Consider the following 19,781-nt stretch of genomic DNA (forward strand, 5'->3'; position numbering starts at 1 on the left):
TGAAGGAAGGGAGGGAAGGCGGGAGTGTGTTCTGTGGCAGGATCAGAGGCCTTCGGAGGAAAAGCTCATTCTTGCTTCATCTGAAGACCATAACTTGGGCTGGTCATGCCAAAGGAAAATCGTACAAATCCTGCATTTTTCTGTATTTACAGGGTGCATGGCATTCTCGTGGTAATTGGAATACCTGATTGATTTGAAATCTTCTTGAGGATTTATATCAGATGGGTAAAGGGGAGCTTTAATAAGATGAAGGGGCACAGCCGAGGAGAGGGTTGGAACAGAAGGCAGACGGGACCAAGTGCCCGGAACTCACCCTCTGTTTCCTTCTCAACCCTGGAAAGTCCTCTAGCTCTGCTGCTCTCATCAGGAGAGGGCCGGGACCCACTGCCTGAGAAGGAACGGCTAGACACAGCAGCCTGGCCCCTCCTCTGCAGAGCACCTGACAGGGTGAAGTCAGCACGTGGCCATTTTTTTTATGAGGCAAACGGTGAGCAGAGTTGTAAGCAGCTCCATTTATTTGAGTAAATAGCTTGTAAAGAAATCATTGGTAAACATTACAAAATTAAATACATTTTCAAAAGCTTGCCAGTATACATAAAATTCACAAACATAGTTCTTTTAAAAAATAAAATATGTTCAAAGCACCCTTGATAGAAAATGCCTGACCCCTGTGCTCCAACAGGATCCCCCCAGACGTAGCTCACTGTAGGTGGGGCCTCTGTGGGGAGGCAGCGGGACCTCCTGGAGGGAAGCAAGAGTTTCTACTCTGACCTTTTGCTCCACCGGAGTCCATCTGAATTTTGAGCCTCCCCCAGGGAGCTGGTATGTAACTAAGAGGGGCAGGGCAGGCGCCCCAGAACTAGCTCCAGGCAAGGGAATCGGGGTGCCTAGAGCCAGAGTCCTCACCATATGCCGCTCAGAGAAACCAGAAACGCACTCTCCACCGAGCTTCCCGACCAGCCAATGCTCCTCTACCAACTTTCCTGAGAGTGGGAGAAGCTTCCCCACCTCTCCCTCTGCTCACCACCGAGCGCACCCCCTCCGGTCTGCTGCTGCCCCAGCACAGAAGTGACCAGAACCTACTTCTAAGAAGGGAGATGCATAATCGGCTGGCTTCCTTTTGACCTGCTTTCAGGGAGAGAATATTACACAGTACTTGGTTTAAAGCAGAGAATTCATTGCTACCCAGTGCTCCCATTTTCCACAGAAAACACTGCTCAGATAGCGTGGGCTCCTCTCTAGACATCCCAGTAGTTCTTCCAACGAAGGATTCGTAAAACTTTAAAATACCACAAATGAGGCAATAAGTACACGACCTGGCAAAGCATCCCAATGAATGAAATAATATAAAGTCCATAAATTAAGCCCTTGACCAACTCAACACTTTTGTAGTGTAGCTCATTCAAACAACGGATACACTGGATTCTTTCACTTTGGTGCATAAAGCGGATGTTGGAGGTCAGCAGCACTCACATGAAGAATACCTAGTGGCCTCTGGCCAACACACGTGCTGTGACCTCCAGTTAAAGGACGACCACATGTTCATTTCCTCAATGTGAAATAAAGCTCACATCTACATTGTAACTCTGTTGTGTGTGGATATATACAAGTATGAGAAAGCCGACGTCTGAGTCAAATGCAGAACTTAAGAAAAAAAGGATTACCCAACTAGTTGTTAAAAAAAAAACAAAACCATCATCCCTGTATAGTTATGTCATCAACATCGGATTTCTCAAAGAAAATACTGCCTAACCCAGCCCATCCTTGGGTGTCTGTCTGGTTTGACAATTCCTGGTTGGGCTGAAACCAGAGTCATGATATCTTTGCTATTAAAATAGTACACTAACAAAACCTTTAGAAACCAAAAACGGAACGCTCTTGAATAAATGTCTAACAGACCCCCTCTCCCCCAAAAAAGTTAAAGAATAGTCTGAGTAAAGTCCAGTTCCCGGGACCCTGTCTGGGTCTCCAGGCAGCTCCATCCTGTGCAGAATTACACAGCCTTCTTCTGCGGGGGGCTCAGTTTCCTCATGCCTCTTATCCGAGAGAGCAGCTCCTTGATAAATTCCTAAAAGAGATCAGAAGTTAATGTGAGGGAGTCACTCTATTAAAATGTGGGTTGAAAATCTACTTGAAGTAACTGATGTCAATTGAAGTTAACCTCAGTTGGTGAGTTTGTTTGGATGTATTAACCCCAACTGATATAAGGCAGGACATTTCTAAACAAATGAAGAGTGCTTAAATTTCACACCATAATGCCTTCTAATTGCTATACAAATGCTCCTCGACGTACCAGGGATTTAAGTTGAAAATACTGTACGTTGAGCCTGGCTGGTGTGGCTCGGTGGCTGAGTGTCAACCTATGAACCAAGAGGTCATGGTTCAATTCTGGTCAGGGCACATGCCTGGGTTGCGGACTCGAGACCCAGTGGGAGACATGCTGAAGGCAGCCAGTCAATGATACTCTCTCATCATTGATGTTTCTATCTCTCCCTCTCCCTTCCTCTCTGAAATTATAAAAATATATTTGGGGAAAAAATACTGTAAGTTAAAAATGCATTGAATACACCTAACGTATGGAAGATCATAGCTTAGCCTAGCATCCCTTACACAGGCTCAGAACACTAACAGAGCTACAATTAGGCAGTCATCTCACTGCCGCTGTCCAGCATCATGAGAGATTATCGTACTGCTTATCGCTAGTAGGGAGAATATCACAATTCCAAGTATATTTTCTACTAAACTATCACTTTTGCACCATCGTGAAGTAGAAAAATCATATGTTGAACCATCATAAGTCAGGGACGGGCTGTGCTCTTTACAGAGAAGTCCAGGCTGCCTTCATTCACTGACATTGCCCACTTGGCCCCTGAAGGCATATGTGGTTTAGATCAGTGCTTCCAAACCTTTGACAAACCTCTAATACGAGCATACAGATCACCCCTGAAGCCTGTAGATTCTGATTTAGTAGGTCCAGGTTGGGGCTTGGGATTTTGCATTTCCAGCTAGCTGCCAGGTGATGCCAGTGTTAGACTCCGGACCACACCCAGGAAGGCAGGGCGAGACCAGTGGTTCTGAATGTGAGTGTGCACCAGAATGGCCAGGGGGCCTTGCTAACCCACAGAGTGCTGGGCCTACCCCCGGAGTGTCGATTCAGTAGGTCTGGGTGGGGCCCGAGAATCCACATCTGTAACACGCTCAAGTGACACCTATACTGATGGTGTCACAAGAAGACTTTTTTTTTTTTACTGCAAATCATCATTTTAAGAACACACATGTTTTCCATTTACAATCCAGGACATATAAACTCACCCCTAAAATAAAAATGTAAAGAACGCATACTTACTATACACAATGGACCCTATATTTCCTATGTATGCTAATTTCACTTACAATGTAATGCTGGGAGACCCACTGAAGTGATTTCATGATTCATGGCTGAGAACCCAAACATTGAAGAACAATCTAGAATGGTTTCCAATTTACAGTATCAGGAATCTTTCACTGTTGCCTCATGTTTTAAAATATCTGGTATCAATTGACAGGAAAATTTAATGAATTAGTAATTAAACACATTTTACAATGTTTGTGGTCTCTTTAAGGGCAATTTCAGCAGTTAAAAAACTTGGATGAGAAAAAGAATATGCACATAGGTTGCCTCACTTGCAATGAAATAAAACTCAAAGTCTGTGTTCACACAAAAATATTTGGCTACTAAATAGATCATATTTATTAGATAATGACTTTGCCTTCCTATTTGTGTTAGTCAAAGACACTTTCTGATCAGCAAGTGACAGCCAGCAATGCAGAACTGAGCAAAAACACGAAGGAACCTTCCTCTGCATTACGCCTCTGCACTGTTTAAGCTCTCAGACTATCTCCTACCCCAATTACAGCCCTTAGTCACCAGCTCACAGGCTAATGATGCCTGCAACCATTCTCTGGCTCTAAGACACAATAAGCTTGAATATTTCATATTCTATTAGACACCCTATTTCCTTTTTGAATAATCTTTTTGCTATTATAAAAGCAGTATGAGCTTGGCCTAGAAAAAGTAGAACATACAAACCAGCAATAATTACTCCTCAGAATGAACCACTATTAACATATTTTCTTCTATGGAAAGTATTTTTTACCTAATTAAGATTATACTGTATAAATATATCCTTTTTTTCCATTTAGCATTATGTCAGAACTTTTCCCCACAACATTAAATTGTCTTTCTAAAAATAAAAGATTGTATAACCATTAAAATTAATTTTTACAATCTGCTTAATTTCCCCCACCAGTGGATATTTGGTTAGTTCCTGGCTTTTCAAAATGATCAACAATGCCACAGTTAACGTCTTTGTGCACCAGTCTTCGCCTGCAATTTGGATTATTCCCTTTGGACAGCAGTCCCAAAGTGGGGCGAAGGACAAAAACATTTTCATCGCCACCCATTTCTGAACTTGGACAGAATGAAATCCATGTGAATAAAATGAGGCCCTATTTTCAGTTTCTGAACACTATTTCATCTAATTTAAAGAATTCTCTAGGATAAAATGATGCTGAATTTCCCCACTTATAGTCAGTTTCCATTTTGAAAAGTTAAATGCATTTCCTATTGCCCCTTTTACTGTGTGATTTCAACGATGCAGAGTATGCTGCACATACCATTTCAATTTTGTGTGGTTTTTAATCTGTTATTCAGCTGACTGCTGTGAAAAGTTCCAGCATTTAAGTGAAGATTTCCTTTCTCTCTCTTTTTTTTTAAAGCAAAAGTCAGAATTACAAACCCTATCATTTATCTTGTTAATAAGTCTGGTAACTTTCCTTCACTATTTTAATAATATTTTTCATAAAGATCATTATAAAATAAAGACTAAAATCATATAAGAAATGATGTAACCTAAACTACAGACCTTTCTTCTTCAAGATAAGAGTAATTTGGTAATTTAAATCAAATTCAAATTTCCTTAAAACATTAGTTATGATGTGTAAAAATCTGAGTGATTAAAAAGTTAAAATACATAACTCATCTTGTATATATGATATATTAACATTTAAAAAGCCTCATTTTAAATTTTATATTAACATAATTTATGTCTATAACTTAATATAGCCTATTGTGCATGTTTTAAACTGTTCATTAAATTTGCATAATGAGATGCTCAACTCACTAAGTTAAAAAATAGCAAGATCAATATTTACTCTCCAGATAGAAACTTGACAACACCACTTGCAACAAAATTTTGTTGATTAAAGACAATTCACAAAGAAAATTCAAAGATCTGTAATCAAAAATACTGATTGATAGCTCTTGGTTTCTATTACTCAAGAATATTCTATATAAGTAATAACATATCTCATTTACTTCCAAAACAGATCACTTAGACTTGGGTTAAGGACACTCATTTGGTCACAGAAGGGTTAACTCTTTGAGGAAATGACATCTGAGTTAAGCCTGAATTAACAAAATAAAGCCAGCATGGGGCTCTAGGTCACCGCACACATGCAGAGGCCTTGCAGAGAAACCAGCGAGAAAGTGGGCATTCCTGGCAAAGGAAAGCCAAGGTCAGCATGGTGGGAGCCCTGGTAGAGATGCTAGGGCCTTGTTGGCCAGTTAGATGATGAGAGATCGTTCTCGGTGCAATGCAAAGTCACCAGCCGCTTTCAAGGACAAGAGCATCATCTGGTTTGGGTTTTTTAAAGATCCCGTTGGCTGCTGTGTGGAGAATGGGTTTTATGAAGACAGGAGGGAAAGAGAGATCAGTGTGGAGCTGTTGCAGTGGTCCAAATGCCAGTGTCTTGGAGTTAAGTTGATGGAAACTGAAATGGAAATCAGTGGATAGATTTGGGATCCATTTCAGAGGCAGAGCCAAAAGACCTTGCTGGTGGGCTGAATGGGGGTAAGGTGCAGTGGGGAGCAGGGACAGGAGAAAAGGGAATTAAGGACCTCCTCAGAAGTCACTAGAAGAAGGCAGTGGCATTTGCGGAGACAGGGGATAACTGAAGGGGGGGAAAGATTTACAGATATGAGATGTCTACTAGACATCTGTGGGGAGACATCAAGAGAATAGATAAATGTGACTTTGAGTTTCAGTTCATGGTTGAATGCATAAATATGGGCACCACCAGCACTAGATCAGTGGCTTTCAACTAAAAAACAAACTGAAAAACTAAAATACTATGTGTGACCCACACATTATTATAGCAACCTAGTAGACAGAGAAAAAAGACTAAAACCAAAGTTTTGTGACTAAAAGATAATGCTTACTATATGTAATACATCTTGGTATTTTCATTCTATTTTATTTTGAAAAAACACAGGCCATAACCAGCTAATGGGTTATCACCCAGAGTTTATAAACACAATGATCTAAACTGAGTCTATTCAATACAGTAGCCCTTAACATGTGTCTATTTAAATTCAGATTAATGAAAATAAATAAAATTTAAAATTTAGTTCCTTAGTCATACTAGCCACATTTCAAGTACTCAATAGCCACATATGACTAGTGGCTACCATAATGGACACAGCAGATACAGACTAGTTCCATCATCTCAGAAAATTCTACCGGACACAGCAGATGACAATGCTTTGAATCACAGGACTAGATGCAGTAACATTGGAGAAAAGCATAAGTAGAGAGGAAAAGAAGGCTGGAGACCCCAAGGCCAGAGGCCTCTAACAAGTGAGGTCTGGTAGAGGAGTTAGAGTCAGAAAAGGAGACTGAAAAAAAGAGAGAGAGATGGGGGAAACCCATAGCAAGCATGTCAAACTCGCAGCCGGTGGTCCACATACCTCATTTATTTAAACAAGGCATGCGGCCCATGGGTCGCGAGTTTGACATGCTTGCTAGAGTGTGCTATTAAAAAGACAAGGGAAGTGTTGGCTAGAAGGTTTTCTAGTGTTTCTAGAAGGAAGAGGTGCTCAATGAAGTCAAGAGCTGATAAAAGTTGAGAAAGTCAAAGACAAACAAAGCTATTCAATTGGCAAGAAAGGGGCCGTTGTGTATCAACTGGGGTGTGTGGGATTATATACAGTTATCAACTGGCAGCAGCTACTATGGAGGAAGGTTCTAGAGATTTTTCCTTTAAGCCCTGAAACACTAGCCAGCCTGGGGGAAGTTAGGGAAGACAGGAAGCATTTAGGAAAGGGCAGAGTCTAGGATGCGCGTGTGTGTGTGTGTGTGTGTGTGTGTGTGTGTGTGTGTGTGTGTGTGTGTATGAGCGTGCACACGAAGCCCTACCTGAGAGATCAAAAAAGCAATAGAAAGAAAATTAGCATTTCCAGTAACCTTGGAAACCTGACTTTATATTACATGCAGCCACCCGACTTACAAGAGACTTCTAAGAAACAAAGAAGCCAAAGCAGGTTTCCGAGGGGGCCTGGCAGCCACTGTGAACACAGAAGGTCCTTCCTCACTCTGGAGTTTCAGCCATGTGGCACTGTCAGAGGGCATGAAATCACAGTGGCCACACTGTACTCTGAGCTCTCATCCCTCGGTCCCTCCTGGGCCCTGTGGCTCTCAGCTTCTACCTCCCCCCACCAGCTCCATCCTGTGCAGGAAGTGGCAGATGGACACCGGTTTTGTAATTATCACCAGGGCCAGGCGTCTGGGAACCTACCTAGACACTGAGTGACTCATCTGTTACTCTCACTGAGGATATTGCAATGCTTAAGCGAAGATGGCTCCATCAGAAAGTAGGAAAAGCAGAAACCACAGCATCGTTGCAAATCACTGCTCTGTGCATAAACTGCCTTTATGTCATTATTGCAGCATTTCAAGTCATTTAAAAAGATAAAGTAAATGGATATTATGTGGTAGCCCTTTGATTAGAAGTATTTTCTGGAAAAAAAAAAAAGAAATTTAGAAAGAAATGCTTAAACCGCTTGGTGAATGGTGTCACCAAACACGTTAATTATATAGATCATGCCAGCTCCAATAAAGCGTGCCTAGCAGGACTCTGAATGCTGGACCTGCTTTTCCAAAAAAGTATCCACCCCTTACACAGAGTACAGGGTGGAGTGAGGAGAAAGAGCAGGTGAGGATTCTGAAGGCTGAGATTCACGTGGGTCAGCAACTTCCCTGTGTTCTGTCTTGTCTTTGTCACCCTAGTCGATGCACCAGTCATTTCCTTAAAAATGCACAGTCACAGGGACCATCTGCTCCTGGTCTGAGACTCTCTGCTGGATAACAGCAAATCAAGTCAGCTTGCGCTTCCCCCTTCCCCCGCCCCAATATAATTTTGTATTAGTTTCGGGTGTACAGCATAGTGGTTAGAAATTATATACTTTACAAAGCAATCCCTGTGATATTTCCAGTACCCACCTGGCACCATACATAGTTATTACTATATTATTGACTATATTTCCTATGTTATACTTTACATCCCCATGACTATTTTGCAACTACCAATTTGTACTTCTCAATCCCTTTTTCACCCAGCCCCCAGCTCACACATCTACCTAACATTTCTTCCAAAAAGCATGACATTGAATAGATGACATGAGAGTGAGGCAAGTTGTGATCAGGTGGAGGAAGAATTTTTTTTTAATTTGAGACATAAATGACATATGTTATATTAGTCTCAGGAGTACAACATAATGATTTTATATATATATATATACACACACACATACACACACACACACACTATTGTTAATGTAGGTAGCTAGTTAATACTAATAAAGGAAGGTCAAGATGGCGGCATAGGTAAACACAATACTCGCTTCCTCTCACAAGCACATCAAAATGACAACTAAATTAAAAAACAACCATCATTTAGAACCATCTGAAATCTGGCTGAATGGAAGTCCTACAACTAGGGAATTAAAGGAGAAGCCACATCAAGACTGGGTCAGCTCCTGCACAGAAGCTCTTCCATTGTAGTCACAGTTGGTCCTCTCAGCCAATTGGCCTAGGGATCAATCCCTCCCAGTGCTGTCAACAGCAATCAAGGCTGAACTATAATAGGACAGTACACAGAGCCCAAACAGGGGCACATCTGGACTGCCCAGCTCAGGTAACTGGGGAGGCTAAACTCCTGGGTCCTACAGAATACCTACTACACAAGGCCATTCTACCAAGTCTGATAGACTTAGCAACTCTACCTAATCCATAGAAACAGACACAGGGACACAGTCAAAATGCAGGGACAGAGAAAAAAACAAGATGGCGGCATAGGTAAGCACCTAAACTGCTGCCTCGCACAACAATTTCAAAACTACAACTGAAAGACAGAACGAACACCATCCAGAACCGCAGGAAAGCTGGCTGAGTGAAAATTCTACAACTAGAAGGAAAGAGAAACGCTCACAGAGAATTGGAGGTATGGCAAAGGGTCTTTGTGCGCGCAGAGAGGAAGGGCGTCTGAGAGCCTGGCTGACTTTCTCTGGCGGAAGGGGGAAGGAAGCCCCCGACCGCACTGAACCCAGTTCTGACTGCACTGAACCCCAGTTCCGGGCGAGCCCCTGGGGACCCATGCTCTTACGGGGGGAGTCTGGACTCTCGGGCGGAGACTCGGGAGCTGGGGAAGGCAGAGGTCTGAAGGTGCGCACGTGCACGCAAGGGCAAGGCTGACGGGAAGCCAAGGCTGAGACTCCACCCCATCCAAGCTGAGCACAGAGGCTATTGCAATTTGGCAAGTCTAATCCTATAAGGCTGTCTCCAGCACCAAACTTCTCCCAGCATAGACACAGCTGATCCTTACAGCCAACTGGCCTGGAGGTCAATTCTTCCCAGTGATACCAACAACAATCAAGACTTAATTACAACAAGGCTGTACACACAGTCCACAAAGGGGTGCACCAAGAGTGTCCACCTCAGGTTAACTGGGGAGGCCGACCCACTGGGCCATATTGGAAACCTAGCACACAAATCTACCTTACCAACTCAGGGAAGCAGTGAAAATGCGGCGTCAAAGAATCAGATCACAAACGAAAGAAATGGAGGAAAACAAACGACTGGATATAGAATTCAAAACCACGGTTATAAGGCTTTTCAAGAATATCCTAGAAAAGGCCGATAAATATAACGAGACCCTCGAAGATATGAAAAAGGACCAACTAGAAATTAAACATACACTGACTGAAATAAAAAATATTATACAGAGACCCAAAAACAGACAAGAGGAACACAAAAATCAAGTCAAAAAATTGAAATACAAAGAAGCAAAAAACACTCAACCGAAAAAGTAAAAAGCAAACAAAAAAATCCAAAAAGTTGAAGATAGTGTAAGAAGACTCTGGGACAACTTCAAGCGTACCAACATCAGAATTATGGGGGTGCCAGAAGAAGAGAGAGAGCAAGATACTGAAAACCTATTTGAAGAAATAATCACCGAAAACTTCCCCCACCTGGCGAAAGAAATAGACTTACAAGTCCAGGAAGCGCACAGAACCCCAAACAAAAGGAATCCAAAGAGGACCACACCAAGACACATTATAATTAAAATGCCAAGAGCAAAAGACAAAGAGAGAATATTAAAAGCAGCAAGAGAAAAACAGTTAGTTACCTACAAGGGAGCACCCATACAACTGTCAGCTGATTTCTCAACAGAAACTATGCAGGCCAGACGGGAGTGGCAAGAAATTTTCAATGTGATGAATAGCAAGAACCTACAACCAAGATTACTCTACCCAGCAAAGCTATCATTCAGAATTGAAGGACAGATAAAGAGCTTCACAGATAAGAAAAAGCTGAAGGAGTTTATCACCACCAAACCAGTATTATATGAAATGCTGAAAGGTATTCTTAAAGAAGAGGAAGAAGAAAAAAGTAAAGATAAAAATTATGAACAACAAATACATATCTATCAACAAGTGAACAGGTTGAGAAACCAAGATGGCGGCATAGGTAAACACCTAAACTGCTGCCTCGCACAACAATTTCAAAACTACAACTAAAAGACAGAACGGACACCATCCAGAACCGCAGGAAAGCTGACCGAGTGAAAATTCTACAACTAGAAGGAAGGAGAAAAGCTCACAGAGAATTGGAGGTACGGCAAAGGGTCTTTGTGCGCGCAGAGAGGAAGGGCGGCGGAGTGCCTGGCTGGCTTTCTCTGGCGGAAGGGGGAAGGGAGCCCCCGACCGCATTGAACCCCAGTTCTGACTGCACTGAACACCTATTCCGGGCGAGCCCCTGGGGACCCACGCTCTTGTGGGGGGAGTCTGGACTCTCGGGCAGAGACTCGGGAGCCGGGGAAGGCGGAAGACTGAAAGTCCGCTCGCGCCAGTGCGCACAAAGGCTGCGGGAGGCTGCCACAGGCTTTCCCTAACGGAAGGGAGTGAGAGGCTCCTGACGGCACAAAACCCCAGTTCTGACTGAAGTGAGCCCCAGTTCTGACTGCAGTGAACCCCAGTTCCAGGCGAGCCCCCGGGGACCCACGCTCTTGTGGGGGGAGTCTGGACTCTCGGGCGGAGACTCGGGAGCCGGGGAAGGCGGAAGACTGAAAGTCCGCTCGCGCCAGTGCGCACAAAGGCTGCGGGAGGCTGCCACAGGCTTTCCCTAGCGGAAGGGAGTGAGAGGCTCCTGACGGCACAAAACCCCAGTTCTGACTGAAGTGAGCCCCAGTTCTGACTGCAGTGAACCCCAGTTCCAGGCGAGCCCCCGGGGACCCACGCTCTTGTGGGGGGAGTCTGGACTCTCGGGCGGAGACTCGGGAGCCGGGGAAGGCGGAAGACTGAAAGTCCGCTCGCGCCAGTGTGCACAAAGGCTGCAGAGGCTGCCACAGGCTTTCCCTAGCAGAAGGGAGTCAGAGGCTCCTGACGGCACTGAACACCAGTTCTGACTGAAGTGAGCCCCAGTTCTGACTGCAGTGAACCCCAGTTCCAGGCGAGCCCCCGGAGACCCACGCTCTTGTGGGGGGAGTCTGGACTCTCGGGCGGAGAATCGGGAGCCGGGAAAGCAGAGGACTGAAGGCACACACGTGCTAGCAAGGGCAAGGCTGATGGGAAGCCAAGACTGAGACTCCACCCCATCCAAGCTGAGCACAGAGGCTATTGCAATTTGGCAAGTCTAATCCTATAAGGCTGTCTCCAGCACCGGACTTCTCCCAGCATAGACACAGCTGATCCTTACAGCCAACTGGCCTGGAGGTCAATTCTTCCCAGTGATACCAACAACAATAAAGACTTAATTACAACAAGGCTGTACACACAGTCCACAAAGGGGTGCACCAAGAGTGTCCACCTCAGGTTAACTGGGGAGGCAGACCCACTGGGCCAAATTGGAAACCTAGCACACAAATCTACCAACTCAGGGAAGCAGTGAAAATGCGGCGTCTAAGAATCAGATCACAAACGAAAGAAATGGAGGAAAACAAACGACTGGATATAGAATTCAAAACCACGGTTATAAGGCTTTTTAAGAATATCCTAGAAAAGGCCGATAAATATAACGAGACCCTCGAAGAGATGAAAAAGGACCAACTAGAAATTAAACATACACTGACTGAAATAAAAAATATTATACAGAGACCCAAAAACAGACAAGAGGAACACAAAAATCAAGTCAAAGAATTGAAATACAAAGAAGCAAAAAACACTCAACCGAAAAAGCAAAAAGCAAAAAAAAAAATCCAAAAAGTTGAAGATAATGTAAGAAGACTCTGGGACAACTTCAAGCGTACCAACATCAGAATTATGGGGGTGCCAGAAGAAGAGAGAGAGCAAAATACTGAAAACCTATTTGAAGAAATAATGACCGAAAACTTCCCCCACCTGGTGAAAGAAATAGACTTACAAGTCCAGGAAGCCCACAGAACCCCAAACAAAAGGAATCCAAAGAGGACTACACCAAGACACATCATAATTAAAATGCCAAGAGCAAAAGACAAAGAGAGAATATTAAAAGCAGCAAGAGAAAAACAGTTAGTTACCTACAGGGGAGCACCCATACGACTGTCAGCTGACTTTTCAACGGAAACTATGCAGGCCAGACGGGAGTGGCAAGAAATTTTCAATGTGATGAATAGCAAGAACCTACAACCAAGATTACTCTACCCAGCAAAGCTATCATTCAGAATTGAAGGGCAGATAAAGAGTTTCACAGACAAGAAAAAGCTAAAGGAGTTCATCACCACCAAACCAGTATTATATGAAATGCTGAAAGGTATTCTTAAAGAAGAGGAAGAAGAAAAAAGGAAAGATAAAAATTATGAACAACAAATACATATCTATCAACAAGTGAACCTAAAAATCAAGTGAATTAAAAACCTGAGGAACAGAATAATCTGGTGAATACAATAGAATCAGGGGCATAGAAAGGGAGTGGACTGATAATTCTCAGGGGGAAAGGGGTATGGGGGGGTTCATAAAGAGACTGGACAAAAATCATACACCTATGGATGAGGACAGTGGGGGGTAGGTAAGGGCAGAAGGTGGGGTGGGAAATGGCTGGAGGGGAACTATGGGGGAAAAAAGGAGAAATAATTGTAATAATCTGAATAAAGATTTATTTAAAAAAAAAAAAAAAAAAAAAAACAAGTGAACCTAAAAATCAAGTGAATTAAAAACCTGAGGAACAGAATAATCTGGTGAATATAATAGAATCAGGGGCATAGAAAGGGAGTGGACTGATAATTCTCAGGGGGAAAGGGGTATGGGGGGTTCATGAAGAGACTGGACAAAAATCATACACCTATGGATGAGGACAGTAGTGGGGGGGAGGTTAGGGCAGAAGGTGGGGTGGGAACTGGGTGGAGGGGAGCTATGGGGGGAAAAAAAGAAACAATTGTAATAATCTGAATAAAGATTTATTAAAATAAAAAAAATGAAAAAATAAAAAAAACAAAAAAAAATGCAGGGACAAAGAAACATGTGGCAAATGAAAAAAAAAAAAAAAAACACAGAAGAAATCCCCAGAAAAAAAACTAAATGAAATGGAAGTAAGCAAACTACCATGGTTATAAGGTGTTGGAAGCAGCCCATTGCCTTCACTAGCAGAGAGGTGTGGACAAGGAACCAGGAAGGCTGGTCAACCTTGAAGCTCTGAAAGGTCAGAGCCAACCACCCACTGTTTAGTTGAGACAATGGTAGCTAAAGCAACTTCCACCTTTTAGTTTTATATAAATCCTTGCTGATTGGCTATTATTGGAATTGCCTGCCTAAAGGCTATGGGTGTATCCCTTGGTCTTAATAAAAGGGATAGCAAGGCCAGTGCGGGGTGGAGTCCTTCCCCTTGAGTTGGGCTCCCGCCTGGCCCCCAATTCCCAAATTTATTCTAGTCTCTTTCATTTGTGTGCAGCCTCCTCCAGAGCCTGAACCCTGAACCACGCGGGACATGGAAAGGACACTTGCAACTGGCAGCCCAACGTGGGGCACCTGCAATAAGGTTGTAAGGATACTCAAGGAACTTAAAACTTCAAGGAACTTAATGAGAACATCAACAACATTAAAAAGGATCAGTCAGAGCCCTAGCCTGTTTGGGTCAGTGGATAGAGCATCTGCCTGCCGACTGAAGAGTCCCAGGTTCAATTCTGGCCAAGGGCACATGCCTGGGTTGTGGGCTCAATCCCCCGTAGGGGGCATGCAGAAGGCAGCCAACCAATGATTCTCTCTCATTGATGTTTCTCTCTCTCTCTCTCCCTCTTCTTTCCTCTCTGAAATCAATAAAAATATTTTTTTAAAAAAGGATCAGTCAGAAATGAAGGATACACTAACTGAAATAAAGAATAATTTATAGGAAAACAACAGTAGAGGATGCTGAGAATCAAGTCAGTGATTTGGAATATGAGGAAGCAAAACACGCAATCAGAAGAGCAAACAGAAAAAATAATAAAAAATAATACAGATAGTATAAGGTGCCTCTGGGAAAACTTCAAGCATACCAACATTCACATCATGGGGGTGCCAAAAGGAGAAGAGAAGGAACAAAAAATTGAAAACCTACTTGAAAAAAATAATGACAGGAAATGTCCCTTATCTGGTGAAAGAAATAGACATACAAGTCCAGGAAGAGTAGAGAGTCCCAAACAAGATGAATCCAAAGAGGCCCACTTCAAAATACATAATTAACATGCTAAAGGTTAAAGACAAAGAGGGAATCTTAAAAGCAGCAAGAGAAAGCAGTTAATTACCTACAAGGGAGCACCCATATGACAGTCAGCTGGTTTCTCAACAGAAACTTTGCAGGCCAGAAGGCAGTGCCAAAAAAATATTAAAAGTAATGAAAAGTAAGGACCTACAATCAAGATTATTCTACTCAGCAAAATTATCATTTAGAACTGAAGGTCAGATAAAGAGCTTCACATACAAGAAAAAGCTGAAGGAGTTCATCACCACCAAACCAATATTACATGAAATATTAAAGGATCTTCTAGAAGAAACTGATGATGATGATGATGATGATGATGATGATGAAGATGAAGAAGAAGAAGAAATATGAACAATAAAATACAATAAATAGATATCTGTCAATAATTGAATCTAAAAACCAAAATAAATGAACAAGCAGAACAGAAACAGACTTATAGACACAGAGAACATTTTGACAGTTACCAGATGGGAGGGGGTCAGGGGATTGGGTGAAGGGATTTAGAAACACAAATTAGTAGTTACAGTGTTGTCATGGGGGTGTAAAGTAGAGCATAGGGAATACAAGTCAATAATATTCTATAACTAGGTATAATATGAGATGGGCATGAGATTTTGGGAGATGATCACTTAATAATTTTTATAATGTCTAATCATTGGTGTGTACACCTGAAACTAATGTAATACTGTGTGTCAACTGTAATTGAAGAATAAAAAGAAATGATTTAAAAATGTTAATAAAGGAAGGGAGCAAGGGAATCAGACATGAAGCATAATGAACTAGGGAACTGAGTTGAACACTAAGCCTGCTTCACTAGGAAGCTGCAGCATCCATAGGCTCCCCACAGGACGGCTGCATCCTCTGCCCTCAGCACCTAATTCCCCAAACGGGTGGAAGGATCATTGCTGGTCACTAGCCAGGATGACTGAGGGAGAAATAACATAAAAAGGGGATCATTTCTTTGCTGGGTGCATGTGTAGCAGGAGCCAAGATGGTGCCCATAAAAGGGAGGTGCCTAGCCTTGGAAAAGGGTAGGATTGGATAAAGGACACAAAACCCTGGAAGATCCAGAAAAGGGATTAGTTAGGGGGTGGACCCAGTACAAACCACGAAGGACTGGGAAAGAGATTGGTAAGTTGGAAAGCCTGAGATAATATAATCGAAGCTCAACAATGACAAGGGCTTTCCACCGTTCCCTTGTGCATTCTCTCTCCATAGCAGCCATGTGGGCCTAGCAGCTGCGCAGGCCCCAAGCTCAGCCTCCAAGGCAGCCAGGCAGGCTCCAAAGCAATGGCACAGAATTTCTAGACTCTGGCCCTACTTCTGGGCTTGATGAAGACAAAGCTGGACTTCTTCCACAGTGGGACAGACGGAGATGGGACATCAGGAACTTGGGAACAGTCTTTTATTTCTGTTCCAATAAATCTTACCACTACATCTCATCCTCCCATACGTGGGTCCCCAAAATGCTTTTCTTGCAACTCAGTGGAAGGACCTCATTCCCACCAGCAATATCATGGCATACTCACCATAATAAGTCTAGTTAACATTCACTACTACATAGCTATCCTAATTTTTTCTGTGATGGGAACTTTTAAGATCTACTCTCTTAGCAACTTTCAAATATACAATACCGTATTAATTCTAGTTACCATACTCTCAAGATGAATTTCTAGATTTAACAAAGTTTAGGTAAGTGAGGACAATGGAAGGATAATAGGTATCTCTTTTAAAACATGATGGCAACCCTGAAAATGGTTCCAAATAGCAATATATCCTCACCCAAGGAACCAGAAAAGCATTTAAACATCACACTGTAAACTTTTATTGGCTTAAATATTCATGTCACACAGGAGGCCAAAGGGACAGGCAGTGATTCAGCACTGAGAACACCGCTTCAGTGTCCCCAGCCCCTTGTGACACTGGGATTTGCTCCCTGCAGTCACAGGCTTTCAGCATCATTGTCATCACTACCCACTGAGATATTTAATTTCTTTCCTCTCAGAGGAGAGGGTGAATAGTGCTGTTTATCATTGGAGAGGTTCATTTGCTAGCAGGGCACACCAGAACTGATCCTATTTTTCATTATCTGAAAAGAGGCTCATGAATCTGTTATGAGTAAAGGTTTGTGCCTGCTGTTGTTATAATCACTTCTGCCAACAGAAATTCCTGAAGGTCTTAGGCATCCTGGCTGACAGGATGCCTAAGACCCCCACACCCCATCTCCTTTAACTTAAAAACCACTGACACTATTTTGTCCATTAATTTTCTTGACTATATGCCTTTAAAAATGAATTTGTTCTGCTGATAAGAGCAGTCCCCTTAATCTACTTTAGATTCAGACCACTGCTCTTAGGCAAATTTATTTTGTACCCAAATTCTAGCCCTTATTTGTATGCAGAACAACAGTTCCTTTGCTCTCACCATATTCAACCGTACCAGCATTTAGTTCTTCTTTCACTTACTAATAATTTTCTCAAATTCCACACACTTGGGATTCAGACAACATAACATAAAATCCACATAAGTAATCCAACCAATGCAAATAACCAATGGAGTTAATTCAGCAAAATTATAATCTCCCATTTTATAATCACCACAAAAATAATTTCATCAAGGATCCCATTACCAATAAGGGACAATAGTATTTCCTATAAGAACCTCAATCTCAACTAAATGAAAGAAACCCATTTCCAAACTTTGAAATTTGGTTTTGATAGCAACTCCCTTTGCTAAAAAATATAACAATCCAAATGTCATGTGTTAAATTGCTCTTAACTCATCCTTCTTCTGTCTAGATAAATCTGAACACAAGAAGAGAATGTGGAGCTGTTTTTAAGATAGAGTTGACCAGCTTTTAAAACTCGATCATTCATTTTGAGTTTAATGAAAAAAGGAAAGGCCACAAAATCACAACCAATCACTCAAAAATGCCAACCATTTTAAAGGTCCACTGCCCTTTAAAACCTGTACCCTCCTCCTCCTCCATCTCACTTTAAAAAAACAACAACAACAAAACAATCATTAATTACTGGAAGAAAAGTATCCAAAAGCAAAATACGTGTGGCTCTTCCTATCAAGGCATCTCTTTTTCCTTTCCTTATGTTACATCACAATTATTGTTATCATCATCATCATCACTATTCTCATGGTCAAACTGCTTCTAAGAGTGTGTAGTAAAGAATTTAACCTTGCCCAAAAAGATGTCTGGTTTTTGCCCTCAGCTCCTGGGAGGCAAGCTCTAAGCCAGGGGTCCTCAAACTTTTTAAACAGGGGGCCAGTTCACTGTCCCTCAGACCGTTGGAGGGCCGGACTATAGTTTAAAAAAAACAAACTATGAACAAATTCCTATGCGCACTGCGGGCCCGGGACGAGTCGTCGGCTGCTAAGCAGGACAGGCAGCGGCACCCGGTGGGCCGGATAAATGTCCTCAGCGGGCCGCCTGTGGCCCGCGGGCCGTAGTTTGAGGACGCCTGTAAGCCCTTGGAATGTTCTGCCTGATGAGAGTGTCTTTGTTCACCTGGGGCCTTGGGACATGAAAGACAGTCTAACAATGTGATGTAGGGTGGGGGCTTTGGGTCACATGGTACCAGCTCAACGTCCAGAGAGGCTGGTGACTTGAGGTCATTGTGGGCAGTCAACCATGACTATGTGACCAAGTCCCAATAAAAAATATTTGGCTCAGATGAGCTTCCCTGGTTGGCAATACTCTCCACACGGCCACACATCGTAGCTGAGAGTCAACACTGTGACTCCCCTGGGAGAGGAAGGCTGGAGGCTCTGCATTTGGAACTTCCCTGGACTCTGTCCCAAGCATCTCTTCCCTTGGCTGACTTTCATCTGTAGCCTTTCACTGTGACGAACCATGACTGTGAGCGTGACAACTTTCAGTGAGTCCTGTGGGTCCTTCTAGCAAAATAGCAGACATGAGTATGGTCTTGCACTTGCCATTGGTGTCAGAAGTGAGAATGGTGGTGTGGATGGTTCCCTAACTTGGCAGAGGATGTAGAATGAAGACCAGGAAATAAATGCAGAGTTTTGCTCCATGACTTCGTGACTTTGGCAAGCTCACCTACTAGTAATGTTTCTGGCTTGATTTTCCTCAATGAAGATCATCTTAATCAGGTTTATAAATAAATATTCCAGAGTGGAGCGTGTGCTCACCCAGTAAGAATTCAGAGAAAGGAGGTGAGAAGTAGACAGAGCACAGGATGTCAACTCAAATGTGGGTCCAAACGCCAGCTCCAGCACGGCCCGGCTCTTTTTCCTGGGCCGAGGAGGCCTGGTGTATAAAGAGCCCTATTCTAAGTGTGTGAGCACATGTGGCTGTGACATTTCCATGACCTGGCAGGTTACTGAGGCCCGGAGATGCTTCCACCACCTACTCTTAGACTTAGTCATCTGCATGAACCCCTGATCATATCTACTTACAGGCTTTGATTGCCAAAGTGATAGGAAATACCACAACCTCTGTTTCTCAGACATGAGATGCACAGAAGACAAATTGGATGTTTATCCAACAACGGCACAGCCACCTTCAGCTATAAGAAGAGATTTCTGAAAGCCCATTGGTTGGACTGGCAACTACCTTAACAGATGCTAAGACAGGTGCCCTCAAGCCCATATTGAATGTATTTTCTGTCCACACCCCAATACAATGGGGGTGCTCCTATGTGATCTTAAGATCTGAAAATCATGCAAAGTTAGAGTGAGAAATAGAAAAGCAAGCTCCTCCTAGTACCCCCACCCCTGATT

At 42.9% G+C, this 19,781-nt stretch overlaps 1 protein-coding gene across 1 annotated transcript in view; it reads right to left on the reverse strand.

Annotated features, from left to right (window-relative positions):
* Window positions 1-497: 497 nt before the first annotated feature.
* The window catches only part of PPP1R14C (protein phosphatase 1 regulatory inhibitor subunit 14C), a 69,647-nt gene continuing 50,363 nt past the window's right edge, over window positions 498-19,781 (reverse strand). The window contains exon 4 of the mRNA XM_080665052.1: window positions 498-2,068. Coding sequence (XP_080521178.1) covers window positions 1,994-2,068 — 75 coding nt within the window. The 3' untranslated portion in view covers window positions 498-1,993. The remainder of the gene's footprint in view (window positions 2,069-19,781) is intronic.

This window comes from Plecotus auritus (genome assembly GCF_963455305.1).
Source record: "Plecotus auritus genome assembly, chromosome: 4".
Taxonomy (NCBI): domain Eukaryota; kingdom Metazoa; phylum Chordata; class Mammalia; order Chiroptera; family Vespertilionidae; genus Plecotus; species Plecotus auritus.